This window comes from Anarrhichthys ocellatus, unplaced genomic scaffold (genome assembly GCF_004355925.1).
Source record: "Anarrhichthys ocellatus isolate YVR2014 unplaced genomic scaffold, GSC_Weel_1.0 scaffold3, whole genome shotgun sequence".
Classification (NCBI taxonomy): domain Eukaryota; kingdom Metazoa; phylum Chordata; class Actinopteri; order Perciformes; family Anarhichadidae; genus Anarrhichthys; species Anarrhichthys ocellatus.
In genome coordinates, this window is record NW_022280033.1 from 277351 (window position 1) to 298504 (window position 21154).

The window sequence follows — 21154 nt, forward strand, 5'->3', positions numbered from 1 at the left end:
GGCTACCGAGGCTCGGCTTATACACAGCAGGACAGAGGCCATGCTTTAACACTTTGTGTCTCGCTCGCCTCGCGCGCGCTCCGCTGCTGCTGAAGCCAGAGAGAGATTCCAGCGCGCCCGTCAAGCCCGTTTTCTTCCGCTCTGCCGGTGACGCAACTTGGCAACAACTTGGCAGGCAAAGGTAGGCATTGTTCCTGATCAACAGAGCGTGAATGAAAACAATAAGAAGAGGTTCTTTTGTTGGGTTGATTGAGGCCATAATCAGATGAAAGTGTCAATCAGGAGACCCTGCAGAGGCACAATGTGGAGTTTTCTCCACTTATAGGTCTGTTTTCAGCAACATGGATGCTGGTTGGAAGAGAGCAACTGCAGCTGAATACTTTATGCGAGCAATTGTGGATTTTGGATAAGATTATTGTTCGGTTTTTAAGAACAAAGGATGAAGGAGCCTGCAGGCAGCAGGAACTCTTCTGCTGCGAGCTTCTTACTGTGCACGCGCATCAGAAGAATGAGCTAGATCCGGTTCAAATTCAAAACAATATTTAATGTACGACACAAAGTTCACTTACAAACTGAATTAACTATCAATAGTAATGTTCTCGAGAGCAGAGACCACATACACGCGTCTCCTCACAGTCCGGCGCGGCCAGTTAGCTGAAAATGAGAGCTGCAGTGATCTGAGGTAAACTCCCTCAAACATTGTCTTTTGTGTCCCCTGAGAGTCTGAAAGTGTCCGATACTGTCATAAAACGTGTGAATGACCCTCAGTGGCGATTAGTGATTGGCTTCATTTGAATCCTGTCCCCTCCCATTATCGATCCCTCAGCAAAACATCTTGGACTCCTCCTCTCTGTCCTGCTGGTCAGCTTGGCATTTGACCGTCCCACTGGCCCCATCCTCCATCGATGAGGTCGCCTCCATTTGCTGCTGCATGTCTGACACCTCACTCACAATCCCTATCTGACCCTCAAAACTATTCTTAGTGTTTTAATACCTACAGTGACTATACTTCTGTGATTTAATACATTCAATGAGTTAATATACTGTAACATATAATATCCTCTATAAGTAAGGATATTGTAAACCTATAACACATTCCATATGGAAACATATTGTGACTAACATATTTATTATTGTAACACTTCTACTCACCACTAGGGGTGTTATTAAATCCTACTAATAATGCGTTTAATACTGAAATTCTCCACATTATCAAGCACTTAAAATGTCACTTAAAAAATAATCACAACCTCCAGCAACCACTAATTGACACAGAACGTGGGTGAGTTCTGTCTTTGTGTATATGTTTGTCAGATGTAGGCTTCAGTGCCAAAGGTGAGGCAAACCAACCAAATGCTTAAAGCAAACTCTGTAATCTGCTCAATGGAGAATGAGAGATGCTGGATTAGAGGAGGGAGTTAGTTGGAGGAACCGGGGGAAACCCGTGAAAGAAGGCTGTTATTAGAGATTACTGGGCAAAGGATTGTTGTTACGACCCAAATGATTTCGTCGTCTGCAGCTCGACAAGATGCAAAGAAGCACCAGGAATATCAGAGAAACTGAGAGTTGTTTCAGTGTTGAAGCGCCCAGAAGTGAGATTCATCTTGGACTTTGGGTTAAAGAGCAAACTAGTTCCTCCCCCTACTCTGGGATCTGCTCACCACGTTCAGTGGTCTGGCTTTCTAATGCGTGTGCATTTTGTGTCAGATTCTTGCAGTAAAGCCTTGTTTTTAAACCACCTCAACCCCGACTGATGGAGCTACCATCTCCTGCACTGGACTGAAACTAAGTCATGAGGCTAATTTTTGTTTCATTTATGGTTTCTCATCAAAATGTGCAGCGCAAAGCAGCAACATCCTCACTGTTCTTGGAAGTGTTCTCACCATCTGATGAACTGTTCTATTCAAATTACAAGCTGACGAGGTTAATTTACTGTCACTGTACGACAGGGTTGCACAACGAAACCCAACTATATTATACGTGGAGGGTCTTTTAATATCCTTTGAGCTCTTCGCAGGCACCTCTTGTCACCAATATCACTGTTGCTCGGTAGATGGGTACCAGTGATGTTCTGGTGGTTTTAACGAGACCCTCCTGTCCTGGGCCGTGCGCATCTAATGCCAGTTTGTTTTGTTTCCAGTCAGGATGCTTTCTATTGCTCCTCTCTAAAAGTTGACAAGAATTTACGGGAATATTGCCTCAATAAGTTTCCTACAAATTTGTTTATGAGTTTTCTTCACAAGGATGGAGATGTGTGACGACCATGTCAGGTTGTTTGTGATGCTGATTCCCGGGAACTGTCCACTTGTTGCTCCATTGATGTAGACAGGGATGTGTGTGTTTGGCTTCTATTTATCTCTAAAAGCAAACAATCAGCTCCTCGGTTTTACTGACGCTGAACAGCTGTAAGATTGTTGATTCCCTCTCGATATGAAGTCTCATCGTTGTTTGTAATCTGAGTGGTAGCGTCATCTGCAAACTTCTCTTTATGTCGGGGGTTGCAGTCGTGGGTGAACAGCGTCAACAGGAGGGGGCTGAACACACGGCACGGGGGGGCTCCGGTGGAGGAGGTTTTGGCTGCCACTCTAGCCCAGAGTGCAAACTTTCCCATAAGTTTGATGGAGGAGATTGTGTTGAAGGCTGAGCTGAAATCTACACACAACATTCTGATGTGTTGTTGTTTTCATGGTGTGTGAGGGCTGAGTGGAGGCCAGTGGAGACGGCATCCTCTGTGGATCTGTGGACTTGCGAGGGTGAGATCCAGTTTATCAAAGCACTTCATCATCATGGGGGTGAGTGCCACAGAGAGGGGAAGTCATCCACTTTACTCCACAACTTAAAACGTGTTTGGAAAGAAACCGTCAAAAACCTCAAACCTCAAATTAAATCTGTGGCCTTTTTTTTGTCAAACTAACGTTTAACTGATATTTCCTCAAATAAAACCCTCCGCTTTTGGAGGAAGAGTTCACGATTGCACCACTGAAATACATTCATTCGTGCCTGCAAACAACATTTCATGTTCAGTGGTAGAAAACACACATTTTCTTTTGCTCTTAACTGCTTTTCAGACCTTCCGAATCCTTCATAATGTATATGCATATGTTATGATAATACATTTATTCATCATTGTAGTCCTGTGCTGTGCTTTGATATGATAGAGACGGATGAGGTCTTGAATGTCCCTGTGTCACATTTGTTCTCTTTATTTGGTGAAATCTGCAGACAGATCACGAGGACTGTTATGACCTGAAGTGTGGTCCTCTCTTCCAGCAGAAGGAGGGGAACATGAATTCCGATCTGGAGGCGTCTCTGCCCGCTGGACAGGAGGCTTCCGCAATCCAGTGCCGAGACGTGTGCCGGTCGTACGGCAAACTGAAGGTCCTCAGCAACCTCAACCTGACTGTGCCACAGGGACACATGTGAGTGGAGAACGGCTGTGATTTACAGACCTTTTTCCTGGATTGATTAGACGTTTTTCTGCTTTATATATTCGTCAAACACGGCTTCAAAGTAGAATTTCTCTTTATTTGACTTTGTGCTTGGACTTAAACTGTGTTTGTGAACCCGTCTGGTCAATTAAAACAAATTATTATGACCGTGGACAAAAGAAACAGAGATAGAGAATCAAGAGAAGTAGAGACGAGAAGAAACAACAGCCAGGTTTTAATGCTATAAGTTGTATTTTATTCGTCCTCCTCTCCCCTTCATAGCACTAAACAGGCACAAGCAATAGACTTGTCCCTCTCTTCCCAGGCAGCAGGCTTGTTCTCAGCATGCAAATGAGGTCAGAACATACTGGGTTGAGCTGAAACCAGACCACTCATTTGGGAAGTGATAAATATGAACAATTCTGTCAAAGACGACAAGCTTTCCTCCTTTTCTAACAGGTTGGAAATGTGCAGAATGACGACGCTGATGTAGTTTTACAGCAGGAATGCATTCAGAGGAAATGTGCCGAGTTTCTATCTTTTTATTTAAAGAAAACACAACAAGAATTTTACATTACGGCCCTTTTTGTTGTTCTCTCTTTGCCTCAAAGCCTGATCAAAGACAGCAGTTCTGTTTATCTAACGGATTGTCACATCGTGGTGTCAAACCGTCCCTTGTTTAGTTTGGTTTGACAGTAACTTACACAGTCTGCCTGCAGCCATTGTTGGGTTTGATCTTATCTGGCTATCTTTGGGTATTACATCGACAGTATCGACTTCCTTTGTTAAAAATATTGATGAGGAACTCTTTGAGCTCCTTCCATGTTTGACCAGAAGATAAAGTTACACTTTCAGTTCACATTTTTCACGTGTTTGTCCAACATCTGCTGATAAATCCACACGCTGTTCACCCTGAAAACAGATGATAGACAAATAAATCTGCAACTACCGATTATTTTCATTTGTTGATTAATCTGTACATGATTTTCTCGATCAGTTGTTTGGTTGTGTGGTCTATTAAATGTCAGAAATTAATGAGAAATGTCTCCCAAAGTCCAGGATGATGGCTTCAAATGTCACAACTCGAATATATTCTGTTTAACGTCACAGAGGATTAAAGAAATCACAAAATATTCACTTTAAAGAAGCTGAAATCAGCATATTTTTACATAAACAAACATAAACTCTCACAGATGAAATGACTCAGCCGTCTACTTTGATCTGAAATACTCTGGATTGTGTGTTGCAGCTACGGCCTGTTGGGGCCGAGTGGTTGTGGGAAGACCACGCTGCTGAAATGCATCGTGGGAACTCTGAAAATCTCGCGGGGTCACATCTCCGTGTTGGGGAAGCCACCTGCGTACCCAGGTCACGACGTGCCGGGGAGGATGGTCGGGTACATGCCGCAGGTAATATATAATATATAATAGGTATATGTATATACTATATGTATATGTATGTGTATATATGTATGTATATATTGACACGAGACATATTTTCTGTAAGTAGATGTCCCTCTCTTACTCTCATGCTTAACTGGACTTAAATTAAGGTTTAATTAGAGTTAAGACATCTTAAATATTCTTATGTTTTTAAACCTGCAGATCTCGATGTAAATTCTTCGCAGCTCTCTGTCAGCATTAAGTCCAATTAGTCCGTCATTCAGCTGCACATCTGAGTGCGTTGCTCAGGGCCGTTCTTTAACGAGCGCGTCTCATTACTGTCAGACTGGATACCTGATGAGACCGATAACACACATGACACGTGGCCTCCGCTGTGTGAAGCCCTCAGCATCACATTCGTCCCAGAGAGGAAGACATGTGACACCTGGAGGTGTCCGGTGTTACAATGAGGAGGAATCCATTGACTTGTTTTGACTCAAACAGAGAGGCTAACAATACATAATATATCATATTCATTTGTTTTTACAGAAATATGCTGTAATCACTTTATCTTACATTTAGTTAAGAAACAACTTTCAGTGATGGACGAAAGGTATCAAAGTAAAGCTGTGTTACAGACTCACAGGACTCCAGAATAATAGTCAACTTGTTTTATTTCTGACTGATTCCACTGAGCAGTCACAACTTAAGTCTGCACTTAATATAGAGACAAATATCTTTAGAAAGCAAGCTTTCCTCCCTGATAAATCTGTCTCTGTGTGGAACAGGAGCTGGCTCTGTACAACGAGTTCACCATCAGCGACACGCTGACCTTCTTCGGCCGGATCCACGGCCTGACGGCGAAGGAAACCCGGGCGCGCATGGATTTCCTCGTAGACTTCCTGGATCTACCTCAGAAGCACAGCCTGGTCCGGAATCTCAGGTAAAGAAAAAACAGCGTGCCGGAGAATGAAGTTTAGAAGGCGGCAGAAGAAGCTCGTTGCTTGTTGGGTTCTTTGGGAACATGATATTAAATGCAGGTCAACTTTGCTGCTGCTTTTACACCTGAAGCTGTTTCCTAAAGCTTTGTCTTGCAGGGGAATTTTGGACGTTGTTAATCAATACCCAAATGGACGTCAGAACAGTTGGTGGTACTAATATATAACTACTATCCTTTGAATGATGTAAAGAAGTTCCTTTACTAAAAAAAAATAACTGCACACTTTTGTGTGCAGCTCTTAGCAGCAGGTTATCTTTTAGTAAAACATGAATAGATGTTAGATTCAGGTTGTTAATGAAGTGTATATCCCCAAATACAGCTGGTTTATGACGTGAGTCTACAGTCGCTTGTGGACTTTGACACCTGAATCACCCAAATGAACATGCACACACACACGCACACGCACACACACACACACACACACACAGCGTTGCTGAATATTCTCACCATAGAAACAGTGTTGCCAGATTTGATTGACGCCAAGAAGCTCAAACAACCCGCCCCAATTGTCATAAAATAAGAATCTCCATTTAGGATTTTTAGGGGTTTTATTTCAGTCCAGCATTAATAGACACCGCAATACTGTGATAACTTTTTGCCCAAATGGTACAAAGAGTTGCCCAAAACAGTTTTCACCCACCACATCCAATAGAAAGTAGCTCAATCGGGCAACACTGGTTTGCATGCTTCTGTGTTTCCTTCACAGCTCCGATATCTGAGGAAACATCATGAATCTGACAGTGTGTTGCTGTATGCCGTGCAGTTTATAAGCTGGAAAGGAGTTCCTCTTTGTGCCGCAAAGTCTCTTGTAACTCTTTTACCAAAATAAAGCGCTGGTGTTTATTGTCCCACTAAAACAAATGATCATATCTGCGGAGCCTCGTTTTCTGCTGCTGAGGTTCCTGGCAGCTCAAAGCTCAACGTATAAAACCTCCACTGAGAAAGATTCTCACGTTTGTTATCCTCAGTTTCACAGAGGAACACTGTGTTCAAAGACCAAAAAAAGCCTCGTTCTCAGGCCATAAAAGGGAACGATCAAGCTATGCAAATTAAAAATAAAGTATTTGGCATTTCACCAAATATTTCTGTCTTAGCTTTAAAGTTATTTTGGAAAATGGGACTTTAGTCTTTATGTGACTGCTGCAAGATGTGAGAGTAACTAATAATGGAACTCCTCCGAACAAACAGGATTCACTGTGAAAGGCAGTCGTGTTTTTGTTTTGATGATCTTGCAACAGGCTGCGACTCTCTCCCGGCGTCCGTGACTCACCGCTTGTTGAAACTGTTCTCTACATATTATGAAAGAATTCCTGGTATGAATACTTCAGCATGCAGCACGTGTCCTCATCGGTCTGTTAAAGCTTCGTATCATTCTTTCTTTTATCTGTATTACAGTGTAGCATCAAGCAGCTAATGTGTGATACATTACAATTGTTTTTTAATAGAATATGAAATAAATAAGGTTATAAATAATATGATAAAATAAAGCCCCTTCCTCCAACATCTCACGCCCAGGTCCTGTTGTTTTCCTCCGTGTCATCGGGCCGGTTCGTCCTGCAGGTTTTGTCTCTGCTACTGAGCGAAGCATGCTCAGAGTGGGAGAAGATTGCCCTCGGTTGACCTCTGACCCTTTCTGTTTTCTCTGTGTGTCACAGCGGAGGTCAGAAGCGGAGGGTGTCTCTCGGAGCGGCTCTGCTTCAGAATCCAGAGCTGCTCATCCTGGACGAACCCACGGTGGGAGTGGACCCCGTTCTCAGGGTGAAGTACGTCACACACACGATCAGATGTTTTTTTTGGCTGTTCGCCAACGTACGTCGTCCTCAGAAGACTGCAGGACGAGATCATAACAACATGTCATACAAGGTTTATTGATTCTCAGTGTACAACACAGGGCTGCACAACAAAATGCATCGTACTGGTTGACAGACAAGGAGGACAAAGGTAATCAGCAGAATTTGAAGCAGTGACTTTGCAGTTTCATGGTCTTTATTCTAAACTAGGAGCGATATGGCGTCTGGTTAAAAAATGGTCGTAAACTCCTGTCACTCATCTGTACCGTGTCTCTAAAGACAATATTTAAGCTGTAACATCACTAATCAATAACCAGAGGAAACCTTTTCTTTAACTTCAGATTGTTATCTTGTTGGTGAGTCACGAACACTTTGCCTTCCAAGACACAAACTACCGTACTGATTATGAAGCCAGGAAAGTATTTAGTAAGTCAAATGCAATACGCCAAAAAACAACAACAGGTTGTTACTGAATTCGGTCACATTTTGCAGTCTGCAAGCCAGCATGCTTTCCTACTACAGTAGCTGTACAGCCTTTTTACGTTCGTCACTCACTTTCTTTCCAGCTTTATTTGTTGCAAAAAGATTAAATAACTCTTTTCTAATTACGTTTCCACAGGAGCTTACAACGTCTGTGTTCTGACAACGTGCACGTTTCTAACTTATGTTCTAGAAAATATCCTTTTTGAGAGCTTACTGCTGCTCCAGCCTCGTTGTGTAACGGCTCCACAAAGCCTCATCAGATCAGACGGTTGGCAGGAAAGCTGCTGCTGGCGAAGCCGGAGGCTTTTTAGAGATCTTTTTAGGGAGAAACTTGGGGTCGGGGCCGTTATGTAATGGGTTCTGTCTTTCTCTTCCGGTCTCTCCGCTCTCTAGGATCTGGCAGCATCTGGTGGAGATTGTGAAGACGGAGAGAGTGTCCGTCATCATCACCACGCACTACATCGAGGAGGCCCGGCAAGCCAACGTGGTGAGAGAGAGAGAGAGAGTACATGCATGAACACACAAAGAGAGAGAGAGAGAGAATGCACATAAACACACAAGAACAAATGCACGCTCACAAACTGGTGCTTCATGGTGAAACAATGAGTGCATTGATATTTCTGCACTGTGTTGACTTGTCAAAGGAAGTTTATTCTTTATTGGCTTTGACAGGACGGAGAAAAAACACATTTAATGAGAGAAAAACAAACTTCTTATAGAGTTTGCACTGAAGCTCTCTGTCTGTGTCTTTATTTCACTGACAACAAAACGTTTGATTCGTTCGGTTCAAAGTTGATTTTTGTATATTTTTTATTATTGTCAACAAATCCTCTAAAAACAACAAAAGAATCCAAATCTCCACATTGAGTTTATTCTGAGTCTATCACACATAAACAACCCTGCTGCTGTAAATACTAACCAGAGCACCAAATGTGTATTAATCCGCCACCGAAAATAGTCCCCAACAAAATCAAGTCAAACTTTATTTGTTTAGCACATTTACAAACATCCGAACAGCACAAAATACAAATGAATACAACGATAAGAACAGAAGACAACAGTAAACAGTAAGAGAAGAAGATGATGAAGTCGTCTACGTTTCTATAGTCTGAGCAGGTTTTACATGAATCTAAGAATCTCAGCTGTTCCAGAGGTTTGGGGCGGTTCTGACGTCCTGGAGCATCTGATTGGTCGACCTCGGTGCTCTTAAGTGGAGTATGGAGATTATTATTATAGCGTGTCCCCTTCACTTGGCTCAGCATGAACCCAGTCTTTCCATACGTCCAGTTATTGTTCCACCAGTAATCTTCTTTGTATATTAAGTCCATAAACTTTGACATGTGTTGAATTTGTTCTGTGGATTCCTTTTCTTTTTGTTTGAAGGTGTAGTTGGCTTTCCCCTGAGAGTTAGACGGATTGATACCTCTCACAAACAGAAATGTAAAAACCATAAGCTGTTACCCACTGGAACCAGTCTTTATGCTAAGCTACGCTAATCGCCTCACGGCTCTAACTCTTATCCTTAACTTTTGCCTGAAGTTAAGATTAATATTAGCTGTTGGTGACTTCAAGTGGAAATAATCTGTATCTTAGAATACCCCACTCTGCTTAGACCCCCGTGTGAACATGTTGACCTGATGCAGCAGCATGTAAACACAGAGACAGAAATGCAGTCTGACTGCTCAGCTGCAGCCTTCAGTTTAATGATTGGGATCACACCGAGGGCGACTGAGGTGAATCTGCTGATTCATTGCTGTCTTTGTGACTGTTGACAGACGTTCTGTCTGCGTCTGCTGCAGCAGATGTTAGACTTTGATCACACAGCAACTGACAATTTGTTTATGATGTTTTTGACCCTTCAGACACGTTGATGGGATACGTTCGACACTTTCACACACGCAGGACAGAAAAATGAATAAATAAATGACAAGAGACAAATTTGAGAAGCAGTTTACTTTTGATTTTGATCTAGAAAGTCCTGATCATACAAGAGAGTTTCAGATTACTTTATAAAATATCACATATCACATTCTATCCACACGAATAGTCCATCAACACTCTGATTATTTTACTTTGTTAAACATTCTCCTGTTCTTTCTCCAGGTGGGTCTCATGAGGAACGGCTGTTTGCTGGCTGAAGGACCTCCAGACGCAGTCATGAAGCAGCACAGTGCAGCAGTGAGTCCTCCCGAACACCACCACGGGGCGGGGGGAGGCCCGGGGGGGCTGGTAGTCAGGACAGGGAGGCTGTTCATCGGCCCACATAGCAAGGCAATGTTTTATAAAGTAGCTCATCTCGTGAACAAATCAAGGTGCTTTAAATGTGCACTAAAGATTTAAAAGAGTAAGACTGATAGTATAAGTACTGTCCTTCTGTTAAATTGAAGATATCAATCAGCTCGTGAACACCTGAAATGAGAACATAAAGACAATGAAACACCTGCAGATGGTGGTCTTCTCTGCACATTCATGTGATGAATTAACTGTTTTAAATTGGTAATCTTACAGTTTCATGCACCGTTTACCAGATGTGATGTTCCTCTCTGCATTAGAGGAACTGAAAGAACTTCATCAGTTTTGGTTTCAGAGGAGAACTAACTGTCCCGTGATGGTTTAAAATGCAGTTTAAGAAGTATCTCACACTGCTTCAACTCCAGTGTGAACATGTTGACCTGTTCTTACAGAATAAAACCAACAATACAAATAAAACAAAAGTTAAAGTTTAAAAATAAGAGCTAAAAGAAAACAAACAGTTTAATTATCGTCCATGTTTGAGCAGGTGAGAATAAAAGGTACGCATGCTGTTTACCTGCTGGTCTGGTCCCTGTGGTTCACCCACATGACCTTCTGCTGCAGACCCTGGAGCACGCCTTCCTGCGGCTGTGTGAGACGTCGGACCAGGTCGGCTCCAAGCGGGGGTCCAGTCCGCCGGGGGGGGCCGCTGGAGAACAGCCAGTCCTTCGAGAGCGGCCGCGACGAGAGTCGGCCAATTCTGGCGGTCGGACCGGGAGCCGCACAGGAAGTCCCCACGTATTCAGGTCTGACATCTTAAGTTCCAAAACACCAAATATGATCATCATCTGAAGAAATACAGATGTTTTTGCAGGGTGAAGTATGTGAATATTTGTTCTTCTGTGTGTGTGTGTGTGTGTGTGTGTGTGTGTGTGTGTGTGTGTGTGTGTGTGTGTGTGCGTGTGTGTGTGTGTGCGTGTGTGCATGTTCAGCGGACTGGAAGGTGCGAGCCCGACACGTTCTTCCCAAGTGGCGGAACATCGCCGCCCTGATGATCAAAACATTGGTGCGGATGAAGAGAATGCCGGGGTACGTCTCCGTTAATAGTGTTTAGCTTTAAAATGATATATTACACTAATGACAAGAGCGACAACATTTCCTATGAGAATGGATTTAACTTTGTGCAGTTTGTTTTTGATAGAATGTGCAGAACTTAGCATTGAATTCTGTTATTTTGGCAGTTGTAAATGGCTTTAAATGATAGAAAAACTCAAAAATGTTACTAAGAAAAGAATCCTCCACCAGGTTTATCTATAACTTTATATTTCCCCTCTCTTATCCCATCATCCATACCTGCATGTCTCATCTGACGAGGCCCCTCAAAGGGTTAATGTCTGTTTCTCCCCTTGCGTCTGCAGCTCGTTGTGTTTCCAGTTCCTGCTGCCCGTCATCCAGGTCTCTCTGATCTGTTTGTGTATCGGAGGAGACCCGAACGGGATCCAGGTCGCAGTGGTGAACAACGAGACCTCCCCCTCGGCTTACAGCCATTCACTGCTCTCCTTCCTGGACAACTCCAGCGTGCACCAGGTACCGACCGCAGCAGCAAGTGGGTCGAGCACCAATGAGACTGCACAGAAGTGTGTTTGTTTTGAGGCTCACAGAGCGACTGCTGCTGCCTGAAAGGAAGTAACAGATGTCTCTCAAGCAAAGTTCCACTTCTGCTCACAGCAGAACAAACACCAACATTTTCAAGGAGATCCAGTGAAGGGGGACAGTTGTTCCTCTGCATGACAGCGAACCGTTCAATATTCTGTATGAAACACACACTTCTCTAGTGAAGCTGCTCAATAACAAACATCTGGAGCAAAGTATTCAGTATTCACTTGATATAAACACATTAAATATGGTGTTTGAGGCGTATACATTGTTCTTTATATATCCACAGGTGCCCTTGTCCCATGCGGAGGCCTTCGATGGGATCTATAACGGGGAGTACTGGGGCGTCATCGGCTTCGGCGAGAACTTCACCAGCTACCTGACGAAAAGGTGAGAGGAGTCGTAACTTAATAATCAATCAATAAATGAAACAACATGACTTACTTAGCTCCACCCTCTTGTTCCAAAAAACAAGATGGTGACGGCCAAACTGCAGAACTCGAGGCTTTTACCGTTTTATTTCCTAAAAGCATAAAAACCTTCAGAATCGGGGAACAGATTTTATGCTCTTTTAAAGCTGCCTGAATAAAATCAAGGACCTTAAATATAGCTCAGAACTTATTTTGTTCCTCACCTTTATGTCACCTGAAGTCTACGTTGTTCTCTCGCTCCCCCTTTGACACATAAATCAAACCACGACAGCTCAGCATTATATCATCAGGATGAGTCAGTCCTGGAGTGTTTGAGGGCACGAGTTGTTGTTGTTGTGAGTCACAGTTCAGTGAGTGTGTGTGTGTGTGTGTGTGTGTGTGTGTGTGTGTGTGTGTGTGTGTGTGTGATGCCTGGGTAGACAGTCCTGTCCTTCCTGTCCCAAACACACCTGGGCAGGTGAGATGGATCACACGCTCATTCTTACTGAATCGTGTGTCGTTCACAGAAGGTTCCAAAGAAAACAAGAAGTTGTTAAAATAATCGTATCTGTTGTTTCGTTTTTATCCGAATAGACCGGAATGTGTTTTAGTTTACATCTGTGTAACGTCTGTTGATTATTGTGTGGACAAGGCATGATGGGTAAGCAGTCAATGCAGACCGTAACGTGTGATGCCTTGAGGAAAATGTAATTATTATGAATAAAACAGGAAAAATCCCTTAAAGATGTAAAATACATCTCTATAAACAAAGTGGAGGTGTTTGTGTTTGGGGCTAAGGAAGAGATATTTTAAAGTAGTTTTATGGCATTTTATAGACTAAGTGATTAATTAGATAATCAGGAAACTGATCAGTAGATTATACTGAACAACAGAAAGTCTTTCTTCTAATCTGTCTTGTAATGTACCTGTAAACAGCTTGTGTTGTTGCAGATGACTTTGAGACGATATGCAGCATCTTGACCCTCGTATTTCTGTTCGTATTGCAACATTCCCGTTTTTACTTCATATTTACTGAATGTTGAATATGTTTATGAATATTGAGTATCACTCTGATTCTACAGGATGATGCAGCGGCAGGTTTCCAGAGAGGTGGTTGACGGAGGATCGGTGCACGTCTGGCTGGACCTCACAAGTAAGATTACTCAGTTTGTTGTGTTTTTGCAGAAAACGAGTCACTTTCATTAGATTTGCATTGAACAGTTGTGATTACAATTCATTGCAATAAACTCTAAGGTGCAATTTAAAGAAGTTCATGAATGAAGTGCTATTCTTGCATGTGTTTTGTGTCTTGTGTATTTTGTCTAGATCGACAAATTGCCTTCATGCTGCAGAAGAACCTACACGAGGCCTTTCAGGTAAATAAATAAATACGTTTGTTTTGGAGTCTCGTGAAAATATTCAGACGTCGTCATTTTACTTTGAGAGATAAATCAGAAATCACTCGACACATCCAGCGAGTACAAAGACATGTGGCGACGTACGAGACGTGGCTGTGTAAACTCACACAGGTTATACTGTGTTATACTCATAATACAACACGCGTGGCTTTAGGGCTCTACAGCAGCTTCATGTCTCTAATATCAATATTGTATGTTATATTTTTGTGTATTTTATTCCATTTTAGTTTTGTATTATTGCATCATCTGATTTTATTGACCTCATTGCAGTCCTGAAGTGTTTTTAAAGCACTTCATTGGTTTTGAAAAGTGCAATATTAATAAAGATTTACTTTATTCTCATTACCATCCTCATACTAAATATGTTTTAGCGGTATATTGTTTAACTTGTCGAGTCTTCTATTCACAGACTTTTGTGGACAATAAATTGGGAAGTTTGTCGTACCTGGTCGCTCTGCCAATAAAGGTAATAAAAATGTTAAAAAAGAGTTTATAGAATAATAAATAAAATAGTGTAATAACAATATAGAAACGCATAAAACCTGTTTGTATTGCAATCTTAAAAGAGACACTACTTTGCAAACAAGTTGACAACAATACATAATTCCAATGCAGTAAATATATATATTTATATATTCTTCATAATAACAGTGAATTTGAATCCTTTGTTTCTGTCAGTTTGAGGAGCCGATCTACGGCAGCCTAAACACAGACTTCACCACGTTTGTGACCCCCGGAGCTGTTCTCAGGTCAGTGCTGAACAACTTTATCTTCATGAACCAGCGAGACAACCTGCCATTTAACGTCCTGCTCCTTCCTCCTCCTCCAGCATCACCTTCTACCTGGCAGTGGGTCTGACAGCTCTCTCCTTCGTCCTGGAGAGGAAGGAGGGGCTTCTGGACAGGTGCTGGGTCGCAGGTGAGAGGTCAAAGGTCACACTGCTCCTGCAGAGCGACACAGACACAAAAGATGATGAGTGTAATATGAGATGTGACCACTAGAGGGAGTCAGGTGATCAGAGCAGAATGTGAAGTTTACCAGCAAACACTGAGACGGTTGTTTTGGTTATTTCCATTCATGAATTATTGATTTCATAGCTTTAAAAGGATTAAAAACGTTTGTAATTATTAAAATTTGGACTTGTCTTGTATCAGAATACTAATTATTATGTTTGTGTGTCTTCCAGGTGTGAGCTCTCTGGAGACGATGCTGGCTCACCTCTTCTCTCAGCTGTTTGTCATCAGCGTCCAGATCGTCCTGCTGCTGCTCTTCATCCTGCTCGTCTTCAAGGTTCGTCCTCAAACAAACACGCTTCAGATAAGATGAAACTTTATCCATTGAGTCAGCAGCAAAAATAAGAAAGTCAAAATACAGAATCAATAAAAAAAACAATGGAAAGCTCAAATAATTGTTTGCTTATATAAAGAAAGCTGATTGTTTCCACACTGTTTCTACATGTGTGTGTTCCTCTGATCATTCCTCTGTGTGGTTCGCTCCTCGTCGTAATGCCGATAAGTGTTTGAATATCCAACATGATACACAGTGACTCACGAAACTTAATAACGTCCATAAAGGAGGAACGCTCGGATAATAAAACTTACTGTATTTGTTTTAACTCCTGAGAGAACGCAAAGAAAAGGAAAAAGTATTTGCACACGGGGAAAAAAGTATTGTAGTCTTTTCAAAACGTGACGTTACGATCCTACAACTCCCATGAGCACCTTTGCACACCGTTTACTCATTCCATTGGTGCATTCTTCCGTCTATTGTCTCAACAATTAGAACAATAGAACCCTGACAGTAGTAACGATGTGGCGATACTTAACCGGCGTGAAGCACAGAAGAGCAGCTTTTTGTTTCCCACTTTGCTCTCAACACAAAGCACAGTGTGAGAAAGTCACACACGGTTTCACACATTTAAGAAAAACGAAATACAATCACAGATGAATCTTTCACTGCGTTTCTAAAATGATTTGCTTTGTGGAGAGTTTGACACATTGAAGGTTAACGTGCCACAAATGCAGCAGAGCTGTTTGCATTTTCACTACATCATCGTTATCCTGCAGAACGTGATTATGTTAATAATAATAATTCACTTCAACCATCGAGCAGAGTGTTTCCTTCAGGAGAGGGAACGTGGTGTCAACGCTCCTCTGAGCGTCAGCGGCCTTCAGGTTCACTGTGAACACGAGGATTCAGCTCGTCATCGATTCTCAAGACACGTGTGAGCGGAACAATACAGGGGGAAGCACGAAGACAAGGGACGAAGGATAGCGTGTGTGTGTGTGTGTGTTGAGTCCGTGCAGCGACATCCTTTTTATGGGTGTCCGTGTGTGTGTCCGTGTGTGTGTGTGTGTACGTGTGTGTGTGTTGAGTCCATGCAGGGACATGCTATTGATGCGTGTGTGTGCTCTTGAGCGTCCATGTGTGTGCGTGTGTGTGCGCGCGTGTTTGTGTGTGTGTGTGTTGATTAAGGTGCAGGAGTCAACAGAGACCACCGCGACATAAATCACTTCCTGCGTTGGACATTTCCAGGGATCACTTTGGGATCGCCACGACAACAGCCCTTGATTGCTGTGGCAACTGAGCAGTCATGTGGACTGTGTGTCTATTTTTGCTCGTTGTCAGGGGAGACGGATAGTGTCTTAACACACACACACACGCACGCGCACACACACACACACACACACACACACACACGTTCCTACACTTTGAACCTTCGGGGACTTTTCTCTGTCTTTATCTGATTCTGACTCGTTCCACCGTCCTGTCGCTGTGATTTACAAGCGGCAGTGACGTTTCTTTTGTAGTTTCTTGATGTGTTTTGGCTGAAGAACAGTGCCGTACATCAGAGAGTGTGTCTGCCTCTCAATACTGATTCACTGAGTTAGCATTGCACTCAAAAAGGATTAAATTCGAAGCAGCAACAACAGAGAAATCATCTTTTTGCATTGCATGCATTTTTACTTCCATGTTAAATCCGGGCGCCTACATTACCCAGAATGCAACATGACATTCGGGGTTAGTTACTGTTGCTTTGAGCCTCCAGCCTGAAGCAGACTGCAGAGGTCTCACTTCTTTCTAACACCGTTCCTCCAGTTTTATTTTTTCACTTTCAAACTTTAGCCCCAGCTGACCCTGACTTAAGTGACATCACTTGAGGCAATTTATCGGACTACAAACACATCAATCTGGAGCACAAAAAGCGCTTATTTATTTTATTTAGATGAAATGAGACGGTACAAAATACAAAATGTATTATTTTAATGGAAATGGAAAATTTAAAAAAAATTACAAGATGATGGATTGTGTTTGCTGTAGAATATATATATATATATATATATATGAAAAATGGTTGTTATATTGTATGTTTTTATTTATGGTAATTTAAATTTTGTGCACGTAAACTAATGTATATCACTCTGCAAAATTCTGTTTTTTCCTGACTTTAAGCTCATCTCACAGCTCTACTGCAGCTTTGTGGCTGAAAATAGCCTCTTAACTTAACTTTCCTCTCTCTTCTTCCTCCATCTCTCTCTCTCTCTGTCTCTCTCTCTCTCTTTGTCTCTCTCTCTCTCTCTGTCTCTCTCTCTCCAGCTGCCTAATGAAGGCTCCTTGGTGCTGGTCGTCATCCTCATCGTGCTGCAGGGCATCACCGGCATCTCGTTCGGCCTCGTCATCTCAGCCGCAATCGACGACGAGCAGAACGCCAACCAGGCCGCCCTGGGAATCTTCTACCCCAACCTCATCCTCAGCGGTGTGTGTGTGTGTGTGTGTGTGTGTGTGTGTTTGACCATAATACTGTCCATCCTTCTGTGAAACCAGCTGCTCTCTTCTCTCTGAAAGTTATGAGGAAATATTTTTCCGTTGAGGTTCAAAGTGTTTTCTTGACTTTTGAATCAGCAGTCGAGATGATCTTCATCTTTGAACCTTTAACATGCTCATGGAAAATGGAAATTTGGGATCTTGTGGTTAAATTAATTTCCATTGCAGTTGTTTTGAAGTTTTGTTGTTTTTTTATTGAAACCAGAGCTTGTTTAAATGCTTTATGAGGTTCATTATAACGACAGATCATCCAGATATGAACGCTGTACTCTAACAGCAGCTTGTTCCACTCCCCGTCCTGTACTTTAGGTATCATCTGGCCGGTGGAGTGTATCCCGTATCCTCTCCGCTACATCAGCATGGCTCTTCCTCAGACCTACGCCTCCGAAGCCCTCCGCTGTATCATGTACAGAGGTAATGCACACGCACACGTTACACAACACTCACTGTTACGCCGCTGTCTGGCGTGTCGTTGGTGTGTGTGCTGCACGCGGCTCAGATTGTTATAAACAACGTAGCCAGTCGTCTAAATCATTCATCAGCTCGATCCTGTAGCTTCCTGGGATGTAATGTATAGTGGTTTCGCTCCGTCTCCCAGTCTTTCCTCCCTCTCTCGACCTCACCGTCTCCGGACATTAAAGACCTTGTTACATGATACATGCACAGGAAGTCAGAGGAGCCGTTTCCTGTTTGAAAGCCTCATCGTAGAGGTGGCAGACGGGACACAGGCACAAGTCGAAAGTGTTAGAATTGAATTTGGGGGATGAGCATGAACGTTTTCTTTTCTTTGCAACTGCATCCTGCAGAATTCACTGATTGGATTCACTTGAACCCGGAACGAAATGGGACCTGCAGGAGACATTGTGGTCACATGTTGCGTCTGAAAACACGTGGAAAACGGCGGCACTTTCATCCTCTTATCCAAGACACTTCAGGTGGTTGCTCTCCAGTCGTCGTTGCCATTACTAAGCAAACAAAACCTGCTCGCTGCGATGCAGATGATGACTCAAGGCTAATTAATGTCGTTATGCAACACAGGGCTGCACATGACTAACAAAACAAAACAGTAGTACATTCCTGTGCAGGTGGACAGAGCCAGGCTAGCTGTTTCCCCCTGTTTTCAAGTGTTAATGCTATGCTAAGCTAACTTGTTCTACAGAGTTCTTGTACGACTGACTCCTAACGTGTCCAGCTTTGGTTTCCTGCATCCTAACAAGTGAATATAAAGCTCCGCCTCTCCAACAGGTTGGGGTCTGTCTCGGATGATGGTGTGGCGAGGCTTCGCCGTCACGCTGGGCTGGAACACGTTCTTCCTCGTCCTGGCCACGGTCATCTTGAAGCTGAGGTCGTGACGGCCTCTCCGCCTTCTTCAGCCTTTGGAGACGGAGCCGCCGGGCGGATCCCCCGGCGACACGCCTGGGCCTCCTGTCTGGGGATGAGCAGCCAAGCAAACGGTTGCTTTGGCCCCACACGAGTGGAATTTCAGTACAGAAGACAGGATATGTACATGCACAACGTGAGAGGATATTCTAGATGCTTCATGTCAAATGAGGTTTTTGTTTCACTTCTATGTGCGGCTTGTTGGAACCTCTCACCCTCAGAATTGCACTAACTCAGGGTCGCGTTTCTTCATTTGTTGGCCCTCGCTCTCAATGCAAGTAGAGAGATTTGATGGCGAATAAACTGAGTACAACTGTAGGACGAAGGTTTTCTGTCCGCACAGTGTTTGTCTACTTTACATTCGCATTATAGAGAAGTTGTATGTAAATGTGAAAAAAGAGTCTCAGCACAAAAACATGTTTTTATTGACAACAAAATGTGAAATTATATTTAATTTTGTATCCGTTTGCTTCACAAGCAGAAAGAGACATTTATTGTTGCTTTACGTCGTGGGAACCCGGAATGGGGTTTAAAAGTGCTGATCGTTTCATATTGTCAGAGAGCATCTCACCCGTTCAGGCTTCCCACAGCGATGGTGTCGTCTCTCTTAACGTGTGTCCTGTGTGGTGTGTGACAGGAAGTGGTAACTCATGTTGGTGCGTTATCGGGTGCTCGCTAGCAAAACCGTCGTTGTTTTCAGTTCAAGTTCATGGGGTTCTCCATAACCTGTGTTTTGTGCCTGCAGCTCCTGTGTGAGAACAGAAGTGGTTTGAAGTTGGTGATTTGGAACGAATTGGTACTGTGTTATTTTCTTAGCTTTTATTTTTTTATTTTTCATTGTTACCCTCCACTCTTTGCTGGACAGAGTGGAGGCTGCTCTTCTCGCAGATGATGCTCTTCAAACCCTTTGATAAATATGTTCTGTTTTCTTTTTCTTACACAAACATTTCAAACGGCTCGTACTTTTGTTCCTGACCGTTCCACCAACAGAACCAGAACAAAGCACACAGGAGAACGTCCGTTTTGGATTCAACGCGTCATGGAGACGCTGTGGTGTCGGCACTGTGGACGCAAAATCCATAAATGAGGAATAACGTACACTCCTGAAAATAAAGGTGCTAACCAGAACTATATAGGGTTCTTTGGCTTGTTTTTATTGGAGAACCCCTTGAAAGAGGTCCCTACCACGAACCCTTTCAGCTGGTTCTACCTAGAACCCAACATAAAGGCTTATACCTGGAGCCGTCTGTGAGAGGTTCCAACCAGAACCACGTTGAGAGGTTCTATAGAGAATCGTTCTATGGTGTAATGGTTCCACCCAGAACCCCCTATAAGATTATACAAAGACATCTTCTATGGTGTAATGGTTCCACCCAGAACCCCCTATAAGATTATACAGGGACATCTTCTATGGTGTAATGGTTCCACTTAGAACCTTATATGAGAGTTTCCACAGAGACACCTTCTATGGTGTAATGGTTTCACAGAACCCACTATAATTTGTTCTAGAGAGAAACCTTCTATTATGTAATGGTTCTACCCAGAACCCTCTCTGGGGGTTCTATCTAGAATCTTTCCACTTTCTAAGGGTGTTAACAAACCCCCCCCCCCCCCAGAGGAGGGGTCTATGGGTATTCCCCATGCTTCCAACAATCTTTGGAAAACTATTTGTATGAAAACGGTTCTAAATGGAACTCGCAGTCTCACAAAGAACCCTTGAAAAATCAATTTCTTCAAAAAAGGTTTCTGGGTAGAACCTTCAGGGAGAACTCGTTTGGAACCTTTATTTCTAAGAGTGATGTTGGATTTTAGTTTGGAGTCTCTTCAGTGAAGAACCAGAAGAAACAAACGACTGAGTCAAAAAGCTTGATTTTTACTTCCTACATTAAATACCTCTTTAGGGTACTTTGACTTTATAAAATTGTTTTTTTTAATACAACACAACAACATAATTTAGTTTTTAAAACAGAACCTAGAACAGTTTTTAGATTATAAATAATGCAGTCTGATAATCTACAGATAAATATTTCAAATAAACATGAAACAACATGTTAAAATAATTGGTGGTAGAATCTGAATATTTATCTCTAAATCAATGAGCTCTCTGACATTCTGCCATTAAAGGAATACTTCCACATTTTGGAAAATAC

General features: G+C 42.7%; 1 protein-coding gene across 1 annotated transcript; it reads left to right on the top strand.

Moving 5' to 3' along the window:
* The first annotated feature begins 6 nt into the window (after positions 1–6).
* Positions 7–20504, top strand: abch1 (ATP-binding cassette, sub-family H, member 1). The gene is given in 21 exon segments (XM_031877176.1): positions 7–181; positions 3271–3419; positions 4678–4837; positions 5599–5753; positions 7466–7573; positions 8477–8570; positions 10187–10261; positions 10940–11011; positions 11013–11121; positions 11308–11404; positions 11734–11902; positions 12261–12361; positions 13464–13534; positions 13708–13757; positions 14209–14265; positions 14478–14548; positions 14629–14717; positions 14986–15089; positions 17397–17556; positions 17934–18038; positions 18870–20504. Coding segments are annotated over 20 exon segments (2088 nt in total). The 5' UTR covers positions 7–181; positions 3271–3285; the 3' UTR covers positions 18977–20504.
* Positions 20505–21154: the final 650 nt, after the last annotated feature.